General features: G+C 39.3%; 1 protein-coding gene across 4 annotated transcripts in view; it reads left to right on the top strand.

Moving 5' to 3' along the window:
- The window catches only part of LOC115789682 (electrogenic sodium bicarbonate cotransporter 1-like), a 30,780-nt gene extending 18,162 nt beyond the window's left edge, over positions 1 to 12,618 (top strand). For 2 of the 4 annotated variants that reach the window (XM_030743201.1, XM_030743199.1), the window contains 16 exons: positions 193 to 309; positions 720 to 894; positions 1,730 to 1,863; positions 2,810 to 3,072; positions 3,498 to 3,550; positions 3,686 to 3,871; positions 5,176 to 5,289; positions 5,766 to 5,927; positions 6,253 to 6,431; positions 7,360 to 7,432; positions 8,155 to 8,223; positions 9,290 to 9,463; positions 9,575 to 9,739; positions 9,880 to 9,973; positions 10,272 to 10,345; positions 10,444 to 12,618. In XM_030743201.1, the coding sequence (XP_030599061.1) occupies positions 193 to 309; positions 720 to 894; positions 1,730 to 1,863; positions 2,810 to 3,072; positions 3,498 to 3,550; positions 3,686 to 3,871; positions 5,176 to 5,289; positions 5,766 to 5,927; positions 6,253 to 6,431; positions 7,360 to 7,432; positions 8,155 to 8,223; positions 9,290 to 9,463; positions 9,575 to 9,739; positions 9,880 to 9,973; positions 10,272 to 10,315 (2,002 nt within the window). In that variant the 3' untranslated portion in view covers positions 10,316 to 10,345; positions 10,444 to 12,618. The remainder of the gene's footprint in view (positions 1 to 192; positions 310 to 719; positions 895 to 1,729; positions 1,864 to 2,809; positions 3,073 to 3,497; positions 3,551 to 3,685; positions 3,872 to 5,175; positions 5,290 to 5,765; positions 5,928 to 6,252; positions 6,432 to 7,359; positions 7,433 to 8,154; positions 8,224 to 9,289; positions 9,464 to 9,574; positions 9,740 to 9,879; positions 9,974 to 10,271; positions 10,346 to 10,443) is intronic. The other 2 variants (XM_030743200.1, XM_030743198.1) reach the window with 1 other exon arrangement.
- Positions 12,619 to 12,964: the final 346 nt, after the last annotated feature.

Genomic DNA, 12,964 nt, shown 5'->3' with positions numbered 1-12,964 from the left:
TGTGCATATTTTGTACTTGTACTTGTGCCACTCAGCGAGCACTTGCATGTAAATTTACGGTATTTGTCATGGTTTTCTTTTTTGACGGTAGAAACATGACAGTGTGTCTTTTTGATGGACTTCCTGCAACCTTCTCTTCATTTTCAAGTTAGTGGAAAGCTTGTGAGTTTTGTTTGTCTTCTGTTTTTATAGGAAAAACATGTACACTGGATCAGAGGCACCTCAGATGAATGGCGACACTCCCCATGATACAGGTCACGGAGGGGGAGGAGGACACCAAGTTGGAGAGGAGCTTCAGCGCACTAGAAAGTAATTGTGAAAAAAAAAAATCTGTAGCTACAAAAAACACAGAAGACAAAGAAATCAGAAAAATAGGGGATTCAAAACTGTTTTGTCTAAATAAATAAATGCTCTTGCAGATTAGGGCATTTTCATCATGTTTATAATCCTGATGGTGTTCCATTGTTGGAAGTAAAACATGCACCACGAAGTGAAAGTTACAACTAAGAAAAATATTTTAGCTGTAGACTTTTGATCTTCCAGTAAGTTTCCAACAAGGAAATATTCTAAACGCGAACTTGACAACAATGCACAAAGCACTTCACTGTTGAATGACTTTGTGAGCTTTTCCCACCTTATGTAAATCTTATGTCACTGTTACAATTGAAGTGAACTGTACTGTATTACACTTGCTGACTTAAATGTCTATTTTTTTGAAGGTTTTGCGGAGGTCTCATCTTGGATGTGAAGCGGAAATTGCCATTTTTTGCCAGTGACTTCTATGACGCACTGCACATCCAGTCTCTGTCTGCCATCTTGTTCATCTACTTGGGCACAGTCACCAATGCGATCACCTTTGGAGGCCTACTTGGAGATGCTACAGACAACATGCAGGTAAAACCTTTGTCTCTTATTAGCAAACACTGTCCATTTATGAGCATGAGACTGACTTTTTTTTTTTTTTTTTTTTTTTGAAAGGTGTTTTTGTTGTCACCTCTGTCATAGAGCCTTTAAACTAATACACTACAGCAGATAAGCCACTGCAATGTTGAGCTCAGAGGCTCACACGGCATCCATCTGTTGCACCTGCTGTTTGCAGGAAGAGTTGTATGATAGAGAAATGTCGGCATGCGATGCCTGCTGCGTCCATCCTGGTGCCTCTCGCTGCAAAAGCATAAAAGGCTGAATGGTGATGAAGGTGCTTTCTTTGGCCTCTCATGTGACAGAGAGACCTGAGGAACACCGGCCTCAGGAGATTTGCCCCGGCTGTAAATAACCACAGATCCAGATTAATCAGCCACTGTAGCCTCGTCATGGCTGTGTTTCTAATGACCCCCCCCTCCCCTCCCTTACCATCAATGAGTCCTCAATAATCAGGCATCACTGCCCTTTTCCACTCAGCAGAGGGAATCCCTGTCCTCACATGACCTTTCTCTGTGTACAGCCCTGCTATCAGTTGCTCATCCAGTGTGAGTTGTGTAAAAAGTATGGAGAAAAAAAAAAAAACACCAGTGTGAAGGGAAACTAAACAGGCCTGTCCTGATGGACAAGAACAGCAGCTGAGTTTGGGAAAACAGTATTTCTGTTTGAGTAAGCAAGACTTATGCAATAAGGTTGTGTGGAAAAAAATAACAAGTATGCGGAATACAGGAACCAAGTTCACAATATGAATATTTTATGACTGTGGGTAAAGTTTTCTTTTTTTTCCCCTGCATGTGCTGTGTCATAGGGAGTGTTGGAAAGTTTCCTCGGAACAGCGCTGACAGGGGCAGTGTTCTGTCTGCTGGCCGGCCAGCCCCTGACTATTCTGAGCAGCACCGGACCGGTGCTGGTCTTTGAAAGGCTCCTCTTCAATTTCAGCAAGTGAGTATTTAATGGCTAAAACTCATTCAGGCTCTTTAAGCTGCATGAATGTAAGCAGAGGTCAAAAACAGCAGCAGCACAGCATGGGAGATATTTATAGATTGCAGTCTGTCCCCAAAGGACAGATGCTGCGTGTGTGTTTTACCTCTATAAGAAAAGCAAAAATATAAGCATGAGGAATTCAAGTAGATTACTCACATTTAGAGCAGGCTCGTGACTTTGTATGAAAGGTTGCTTCACCGGAACTTTTTGCACTTACTGGCAATAAATGATGGCTAAGAATGGAGTTGTCAGCTGATTGCACGTGTTTGAGTTTTCACCTGTTTTGCCTTCAATTTCCTGTCCTGACTATGTGGGAGACAAGAGCAGCAAGGACACACCTCCTATATGATGTTGGTGCCCTGAGGAAAAAGTGAAAATGTCTTTGAACTAAATCTCAGATATTTATTACTGTGCAGATTAAACCTCATAAATGTTATTTTACTATAGTTGTAGCATATTAAATGCTGCCCACTCCCACTTTCTTCCAACTATACTGCTCCCCTCACTCCCAAAGAGTCTTCTAGCATTACCAAACACCATGCTGCTTATGTTCCATTATTAATAATTCACTCTCATTTTATTTTACACTGCGAGTGAAGAATGTTGCGGCGTTTGTGTCCTCCGAATGTTTCCAGGCCTCGAGTCAACTGTTGCTAAGTCAGTGGCAGCTGCTGGGCTGACTACAGCTGCTGTGAATGTATATTAATCTACAGCTGCCATATAGATAAAAGCCTGACACTGTTTTCCTTTGAAGGAACCCAGAGCAATATTTACATACCTGTGAACGCCTGGTGTTTACTGAAAGTGCAGTGAATTCTTGGATGGATTATAGTTGTTGGGAAATAAAATACTGAGATGTAGGAGTTAACTCGCTCACTTGTGTGAAATGTATCCTCTCCTTCAGAGATAATGGCTTCGACTACCTTGAATTCCGGCTGTGGATCGGCCTGTGGTCGGGTATATTCTGTCTGGTGCTGGTCGCCACAGACGCCAGCTTTCTGGTGCAGTATTTCACACGTTTCACAGAGGAAGGCTTTTCGGCGCTCATCAGCTTCATTTTCATCTATGATGCCTTTAAAAAGATGATAAAGCTGGCCCACTACAACCCGATCAACTCTGACTATGATCCCAACCTCATCACTCAGTACGACTGCCGCTGTCTGCCTGGTACGTAGTCTTCATTTTCGCTGCTGCAGGTGAAGAGAAGTTATCAAACAATTGCTTAAAGATGGATTAAAGGAAGAGTTTTACCTCTAACATGAGCAGTGGGATACCCCCGCTCTGTTCTGAACCACCTTTTGCCTGAATTTTTTGGGCTGCCATTAGAGTTTCAGGATACCAGATGCTGAAAATTGAATAATGACACACGGGGTTGTCTGGATTGGTTTGACTAACTTTCAGTTTTTTTTTTTTTTTTTTGTCTTTGCAGTGGAAATAACAAACAGTACTAGAATGTGTGACCCTGTAGATACCACTTTCTCAGCAGCCTTATCAGTTTCTGTACCATGTGACTTGGGAAATGTGATACTGCACGTATTAGGAGACATTTTCTCATTTTGATGATAAGATATTATGTTTTTTTTCTTTGCTAGGCAACTCATCAGAGCTGCTCAATATCTCGGCCCTTACAAACAGTACTACTCTGGTATGTGGCACCCTTGTTTGTAGTCGCATAGTATTAGTATCAGTGATTCAGAAGTCATTGCTTTAAAGCAATGTTTCTTTTGATGTTGTTGCTTTTTCATTTAAACTGATCATTTTTAAACATTTTTCTCTCCAGCCAGTAAATGCTACCTGGGCATCGCTGAGCAAAAAGCAGTGCATAAAGTATGGAGGACAGTTAGTTGGAGAAACCTGTGGCTATGTGCCTGACATCACCCTGATGTCTTTCATTTTGTTCCTTGGGACCTACACCTGCTCCATGTCTCTGAAGACGTTCAAGACGAGCCGCTTCTTCCCCACCCGAGTGAGTGATGGCCCCTTTCACAGCACATTCAGGTTTTTGTCAGAGGTTTTAGCCAGCATCAAGTTGCAAGGTTCAGCACTGTCACCTCACATCTGCAGTTCTGGAGTCAATCCTCTTGGATGGCACAGGGCTTTCTGTCTGGAGTCTGCATATTCAATTCAAGGATCTTTATTGTCCCATATCACTATTATTAGAACATACATTGCACAAGTTGATTGTATTTTTAACTGATTTTGAAATCCAAGGTTTATTGTTAGGAAATACTGTTTTGGATTTCCTGGGATTCCTCACAGAAGGTTACATATGATGAAATAGTGTCTCTGCACTTCTAGGCATTTCCCAGTCAATGTAGCTAAAACAGTCCTGAAGGCAGTGGATAGACTCCTGTGACCGCACCAGAAACAAACATTGCTCTTGCCTATGTTATTTTCAGGACAGGTTTGTAGGACAGAACCAAATAACATGAGCCAAGTGGAGCTCAGCTCTAGGATTTGTTAGTGTCTTTCACTGTTACGTAACACAAATCCAAGGACCTTGTAAGTCAAGTGGAATACATCACATATTGGTAAAAGTTACCAAGTGCCTTCCCAAGCCCGCAATGGCTAAAAATCCCCTATAATAAGGTTTGGGGAGATTCCCTGAAGCTCCTGCACAATCCTCACAATAGCCTGAGAAGCTAGATCCACAATAGCCTCAGGGTGGATGTAAACATGAATAATAAAAACCTGCGGAAATTCCCATGGCAGGTAAAAAGGGAGCAAAGACATAAAAACAGAAGTTCAGAGTTGGGAGCGCACAGTGTCTCCCTGATGAAAGTCGTGTTGCATCACGAGCATGAGGAAATCCCAACTATACTGCAGATGTGCTTGGTACTCACAGAGTACACCCAAAAAGTGACACAAAGGTGTCAGAAGGACCAAAAAGTACACCACACAAGCGCAATTCATGATTGTTGCCTTCTATATTTGCACCCAGATCATTAAAAGGGGTTAATAGTACTGATAAAACTACGTTTAATAAAAAAAAGTACAGATAGTACACAGAACTAGCTAGTGCCTACAACACCTGGTATTCCCAGGCGGCCTCCCATTCAAGAACTAATCAGGCCCAACCCTGCTTAGTGTCTGAGATCAGACAAGATTGGGCCTCCCTGTGCCTGTGTGGATTTCCTCTAACCTAACAAGGCATGCTTGTTAAGTTAATTGGATGTGGGAGTGTGTTTGAGTGTTGAGCACAATAACTTCTAGTCCCACAAACTCTTAAACACTGTCAAACTCTCTTTGAATGTGTCCTCCTTCTTCTAGGTGAGGAAGCTTATCAGTGACTTTGCAATCATCTTGACCATTCTTCTCTTCTGTGGCGTGGACGCCTTAGTTGGCGTGGAGACTCCAAAGCTCATAGTGCCAAGTGAATTCAAGGTACAAATCACCCATCTCACAAACTGTAACAAAGAAAGTGTGTAAATCTAAAAGAAAGTCTCTATTTCATTGTGCCCTTTTGAAGTCATTGCACTGAACTGTCATTCAGTGGTGCTCTGTCATCGTATTACACCTATAATGAACCATGTTTCTGCAAGAATGCCTCTGTAATTCTTTCAAATCCAAGTATAATGCTTTTCTTTGTGGCTTTCCCAGTAAGATAATGCCTGAAACTAATGAGTAGTCATTTTTAGAGATCACTAAGTTCCAATGTTCCTCAGGTGGACCCCCCCCCAGCCAGGTGGACTGGGAGCTTGATTATAAGTGATGTGTTGCAAGAACAGAGCTAGCTTTGTTTGACCACAGAGTCACTGTTTTCTGTCATGTATCGCTTCTATTTTAGTCCAGCCAGGCATCAGATACTGTTCCTGTGTCAGCAAATTTTAACATGCTTCTTCTTCCCAATTTTGGTCTAGCCCACAAATCCACTGAGGGGCTGGTTTGTTCCTCCTTTTGGAGGAAACCCTTGGTGGGTGTACCCGGCAGCTGCACTTCCTGCTCTGCTTGTCACCATTCTGATATTCATGGACCAACAGATCACCGCTGTAATTGTCAACAGGAAAGAGCACAAACTCAAGGTTGGTGCATCATCTGAAGGTTTTAGAAGGATGAAATGATTAAATATGTTCAGCAATAAAACTAGACAGAAAAATAAAGTCCTATAGACACATGTTAAAAAAAGAAGAAGAAGACGACTTCAAAGATTTCTTTTCTGTTCAGGCAGATGAGTTTATTGGGCTGCATTACTATTACAGTACCACAAAAGAGGCTGTGAACCACTGCAGTTATTTTCATATTTCAGCTCCATATGCTAGTTCATTGTGATGATATCCCCTTTAGTTCTGAAAAACTTTTTGTCCTACTCTTTTGCCCCTTTTTTTAAAAACTAATGTCTTCTGTTAGAAAGGAGCAGGGTATCACTTGGACCTCTTCTGGGTGGCCATCCTGATCATAGTCTGCTCTTTCATGGGCCTGCCATGGTATGTGGCTGCCACTGTCATTTCCATCGCCCACATTGACTCTCTGAAAATGGAGACTGAGACATCAGCCCCTGGGGAGCAGCCGAAATTCCTGGGTGTCAGGTGAGTTGATGAAGTCGCTGGATGTGGCGTTGACGTCATTTAACAATTAAATAAATTCTAACATGCTGATCTTGAACAATAGCCTCCCCGACCCTCTCTGTTTTCCCAGAGGACTGTTAGTATTTGCCTGTGCCAGGTAGTTAATTGCATTCATTTGGGATTCAGGTGTTTAAAAAAAAAAATCACTCAGGTGGTTTGCATACTGCTTTGTGCGGAAATAACACAACAAACTCCTATGCACATGTGACAAAAATGCCTGTCTGCTGTATGCATAGTCCTTTCTTTAGAAAAAAAAGAAAAGAAAATCATTTTATCTGAAAAGACAATTATTTCTAGCAAGAAGAGGAGAAGGGGAGGAAATGGAAAGATTAAATTAATCATGAATTAGACAGTCAGGAAGGAACAGAGGAACATAAAAAGAGAGAAAACAGTCTCCGAAAATGACAGAAAGGGGGTAAACCTACACAGAGCTCTCTGTGTGTACATGCAGATATAAATACTTGTGCAGTTGCTCTTTAGAGAGAATGACTTCACTCAAAAATGGCAGTGAAAAGGAAACAAACTTGTCGGCAAGGTGGAGATCAGGAAGAAGGTTATTTTGGTTACCGAGTCTGTGAAGATTGTGTATCGTGGCATCATGGATTTGTATAGCTGATGACAGTAATTTCCTTTATGGGGTTAACTGATTGGAGTGTGAACCATTTAAATTTGTCATGCTCATTGTTTTTATGAACCTTAACTTTTGGACGTGAAACCATTAGAAGTAAAGTTCCAGGACTCAGATCATCAAAAAGTTTTATGTGTGACGATGCGGACGTCATGCTGTCTTTTGTAAATTTTGTCCAGTGGAATGAGAAAGCTAAGCAGTGTAAACTTTCCTGAATCACATCCACTGATTAATTTTGTGACGTTTCGCCCTCCAATCCAGGGAACAGCGAGTCACTGGCATCTTCGTGTTCCTCCTGACAGGACTCTCTGTCTTCATGGCTCCCATCCTCAAGGTACTGCTTCAACTTAATTCTTCCGTGGAAATATGGATTACTGTCTGCCCGTTTTAGGACAAACTCCTGTCATCCCTCTTAAATTTACAATAATTTCAGATCTTTTATTCATCCGATTAGGAGCTTCCATAGCTGAAGTAATACGATGTGAAATAAGAATGTGCATCAGGGCTTAAGCTCCGATTGCAGCAGCTTGCCTTCTCGAATTTCCATTTCTTCGTTAAGCAGCCCAGTAAAAAATGTGAAGCCACCAAGAGGAGATTGTTGGACCCGATACTCCCCCTTGAGGGGATTTTTTATACAACATTCTGGTTTTGCCATCAAGTGTGTTATAGTGGCATGAAGAATGATTACTGATGCTGCTTCAGATGTCTTTTGATTTTTCACCCTTCATCATCATAGCCTCAAACGTTTATTCAATTATTTATTATGAAAAATAAAATTTTTGCGCTTTAAGTTGACTGATTTTAGCAGATCTGTTTGTCATCCTTTTTAAGTTGATGTAGGAGCAAGAACCTATAAGTCCTGTACAGGCTGAAAGGTCACGCTGATGCGCTCAGTAAAAAGAGCATTCTTAGAAAAGCTTCTTGTGAACTATTTTTAGCATCAGTGACGGCCAAAAGAGGAAAGAAAAAGTCTCGTTGCTTGTAAGATGTAACATTTAACTTTTGTCACAGTCACATAGGAGATTAATATCTTTTACTGTGTTCTGTGTTCTTCAGTTCATTCCCATGCCAGTCCTCTATGGTGTGTTCCTTTATATGGGCGTAGCATCACTCAATGGTGTCCAGGTGAGTCACTACCTGCTAACCAGTTTAGAGCAAGTTGCTTGTAAAACATAGCACATGTAATAATACTAAAAAAACCCAATTCTTTTTGCATTTTGTGAAGGAAAAAAAAGTAGTAGCAACACTTGAGCACGTCCTCTTACAGCACTTTAATTACTTTGAATTACTATGACTTTAGAAATGTAACACATATGTGTGTGTAAAGCCTTTGTGGCCCAGCTAGCTTTTGTCACATGCTAACAGAGCTACCTGTAGCTACAGCACAACACATACTGGAATTTGTAACTAATTACATTTAATTAAAGTCTAATAATAACTTATTTTTCTGTTTAACATCCACGTAACACACCCTTAATCTGGTCTTAGGAGTGTATCATTTACATATTACATATTATTGTAGGTAATTTTTTTTTGTCTCCTTTTTATTGTGAAAAAAGATTTTGTTCATCATTGTTTTACTTTTTTTTTTAAAGAAAAAGTTCCTTTATTATTTATTAGAATTATTAGAAAATAAATCTTAATTTTCAGAATTTCATATAATTAAAATTCTTCAATGCAAATAAATAATCCTTTAGTTTTTACAACATTGAAAAGAAATATAATTATCTATAAATGAATAGAATTGGTTTAATTTATTTATTTTAAAGGTGGAAATTCAAGTATTTTTTTTATTTTATTTTCATTGTTTAAAAACTCCTTGAAATATGCCAAATACTAATAAAACAAAATTAAAATTTAGGAATACTTGGCATACCTCATACTTTGGTATATTTTTGGATATTTTACTATGAAAAACACTTAAAAACAGATTTCTGTTTAAAATGTAAACATTTTTGGTGTCTTTTTTATTTGTAAGTATAGCTTCATAATTTGTAAATTTGAATCCTTTATTGTGAGGCATTACTGCCTATCACTGCTGTCTCAGAGTAACAGCTGTAATTTAAAAAGTCATACGGGAGCATAAAATCTGTGCATCAGTTCTCAGTCTACACAGATTTTGTCCAGATTCTGACTGCGGCACGTCTGGTCTCTTAACCAACTAAACTTTTTGTCTGTTTGCTTGAGCCAGTTCATGGATCGCCTGCAGCTGCTCCTCATGCCTGCAAAGCACCAGCCGGACCTGATCTACCTGCGCCACGTTCCCCAGAGACGCATCCATCTCTTCACTTTCATCCAGGCCCTGTGCTTGGCCTGTCTGTGGATCCTCAAATCTACTGTTGCCGCCATCATTTTCCCTGTCATGGTGAGACGAGGCTGATGTAGCCAGTTGTAATTACACAGAGCTTAGTATTTTGAATTAAACAATTCATTCATTCATTCATTCATTCATTCTTCTTCTTCTTCTTTAAATAAGATTTTGGCTTTGGTTGCTGTCCGGAAAGGAATGGACTATGTATTCTCCCAACATGATCTCAGCTACCTGGATGATGTTATCCCAGAGAAAGACAAGAAGAAGAAAGAGGATGAGAAGAAAAAGAAAAACAAGAAGAAGGGAAGCATTGACAGTGAAATGGAATTTGTAAGTAAATGTCCAAAAAGAAAAGAGAAAGGCATGATACAGTTTCATGACCCCATTATAATCGTGTGATTGTGCCTCCAGTAGTTCCCCACCTGAAAGAAATCCATGAGTGTTAATGTTCTCATTCCCTCCTCCCACAGTCTGACTACCCCTACCATGCAAATGTCCCCAGTATAAAAATCTCTATGGATATGATGGAACAGGAGCCCATGTTGGGGGATAAATCTTTGGATAGTGAGTACTAGCCAGGGTTTGCTTTGCTTTAGCTTCAATGGCCGCTCCAACTAAACACTTCATTTTCCTGTCATGCTTGTCCTCTTGCATTTTCTCGTGTAGCATTTCTTATCTTTAAAGATCAGCAAACTTTTCTGTCTGTTTTTAATGCTTCTGTACCCAGCCAGTTTGGACTGACAGTATTCCAACCCTAAAAGCAGCTTTGCAGTGCTTATTTTTATTTTCTCTACTACTGAAATTTATGATTGACTGATTTTATAAAAGGTTTTTCTGTCATTCCCCCCCCCCCCCTCCTCAGGACCTCCAACATCAACTTTCCTTAAACCCCATTCACCGTGCTGAGCACTACTTTTTTTCTCCCACTGTGGCTAAGTAAGTGACTGCCAGCTGGCATTTGCATCACTTCGTACTGTGTGATTTTAAGTTCACGAGACATAAGATTTTTGACTCTGTGTCTCTTCTTCTTTCAGTCTTGACAGTGGTTCGTACAAAAAAGGTTCACCTCAGATTTGGATAGACCGCGACTCTGTGGACAGCTGTTTCATCTGTAAGAAAGGCTCTGAGAGCATCCTGTGAAGGAACCAGCACAACACAGGAAACACGCCCATTCTCTCTCTCTTTTTTTTTTTGTACTGTAATACCGCCTCATGGCGGTGTTTTTAATATGCCTCACACGAGGATTTGAATCCAAATAGCTGGAAGTATTTGTCTTAACATTGAAAGACTTTGGTGGTACTGAATTTTAATAAGGGCTGGCACAACGTGTTTGACCATTTGCATAATTTTCCACAGGTAACAAAAGGGCTCCTCAAGGTCACGCAGTTTCTCACTAATCTTACCAATTTGCATGTTAATAACAGAACAAGAATCCAGTTAGAGATGTGCAATCATCAAATAGATCTGGGATACAATTTTGAGAGAGAATACAGATGGCTTTCACTCCGTACATATCACAACAGTTCTCCGTTATTTTTTTAACAGATTATTTTTCTTAATAGTATCCAACATAACCAGCCTCTCTTCTGAAGTACTGTGTTTCTGAGTTATTTTAAAAAAAAAGTTTTTAAGGCATAACTTTTGGAACCGTGAGATTCAAACACAGTGGAGGTACTGCACCGAGGATTCACGAGTCCTCCTTTAGTGAACAAAATACTTCAAATCATCTCTGCACAGTTACGTGTGGAACTTGATGTGAAATCGTAAAGCATCCATCTAAAGATGCATGTTCATAAACGTGCACAGAATATAATGAAACATGCTTGAGTATGGTAAGAAGTAAATGCTTCAGCACCATACAGACTAGAACTACTATATTTGTTCCCTAATCTTCATTGTTGCTCCCCTTTTTTTCTATTTATTATATTTAAACTCATATATGTTGCTGGTTGAATATTTGCCATTTAACCTTTTGTGGAAATTTGAAGTTATTCTCTCTGTGATCTGTATCCACTCAGCTGTCGCTTCTCAGCTGTAGGGATTTAAACCTGTATGTAGCTCTACCTCCTATTTTCTGTAGGTGCCAGGCGCGATATATTAATACATCTGCTGTGCAATGATTTGAGATCAAACACTACTTTTTTATTTAACTGGCACTGCATAGGATCCCTGAATCTATGCTCTTCAGTTTCTCTCCTCTTTTTGAGATTTAAGGTATTTTATTTTGTCACAATATTTAATAACTTTGTGTAAACTGCAGTGATTTTAAAGTGCCACCCACATTTCTTATAAAAAAAAAAAAAAGCTAATATTTTAAAGTGTTTATTTAACTATTTTAAATTGGCATCATTAGATAAATAAAACATCCTGATGTTCCAAGTGCTGAAGTTTGGTGGAAAAGTATTTTAGCCCATTTCACGGTTGATTTTCCCACACACGTAACCATCAACATGCTTCTTCGTCTAGTTCAGTTAAATTGTAAAATGTGATCTTGTTCAAAATATGTTAACTTAATCAAGTTTCAATCTTTAAGCTTGTTTGTTTTTTTAAAAAAATGTTTTTTAATGTAAATCAACAATCACTGTGAGATTAATACTATAATGCAACTTCTGGTTCTGGAAGACCTTCTGCTTTTTAGCATACGAGGATATTTGTGAGTGTCTATGCATTATCCACATTTCTTTTAGTGGCAGTTGGATGAGCAGTGAAACATGCCCGTCTTTGCATTTTATACATTAGATGAATGTCTTGATCATGCTTATTGTGATTGAAGTATACAGTGGTAACTCTAACTGATTGGGTTTTAAGACATCATTGCATATCTGAATGTAATAAATCCTAATTAACTGAAATATAGATATTCCTTTAAGAAATGACACGCACAGTTATTGTCACTTCTGATTTGTAGTGCAAATAAGGGCTCTGATTCTTGCTTGTAGCGGTCACTTCCACGTGCTGTCTAAATGTGAAGCACAAAACTGTTCAAGTAGCTTTGAAACAAAAGCCACACTGTCTTCCACTTTGTGCTTTGAGCTGTGCATCTTGATCTCTTTGGACTTTCTGGTTCTGAATCTGCAGTTAATGTAATATTTTTTGATGTAAAAATTTTATACAAGCATCTTATGTGATCAAATAACCCTAGGCTACTCAGAAGGAAGGAAAAATAGCATTTGAAATGAGAGCAATAAAACTATCCAAATGATTCTTAATGATATCGTTGTCCTTTTCTTTTATCAGAAATCTCTCTTCTTCATATATTTTGACAAATGTTTATCCAAAATCTCTAAGGAATATTTCCAGGACCTTGTTGCTGGAAATGCCATGAAGAATTAAGGCAGCTCTGAAGGAAAAGAGCGGGTCCAACTCAGTACTAGCAAGTTGCACCCAATACCGTAACCAATTAGTCTGTGTTTGCATTCAGATTTTGCTGATAGAGGTTAGCTTAGGTTACTTTAATTGTATCTGAAGATAAATTTGTTTTGCAGTATAGTGAGTCAGTTCATACAAACATCATTAAAAACAACAGTTTATAAAACTACATATAAAACCACAACA

This window comes from Archocentrus centrarchus, chromosome 12, assembly GCF_007364275.1.
Source record: "Archocentrus centrarchus isolate MPI-CPG fArcCen1 chromosome 12, fArcCen1, whole genome shotgun sequence".
Classification (NCBI taxonomy): domain Eukaryota; kingdom Metazoa; phylum Chordata; class Actinopteri; order Cichliformes; family Cichlidae; genus Archocentrus; species Archocentrus centrarchus.
This window is presented reverse-complemented; position numbering and strand designations above follow the sequence as displayed.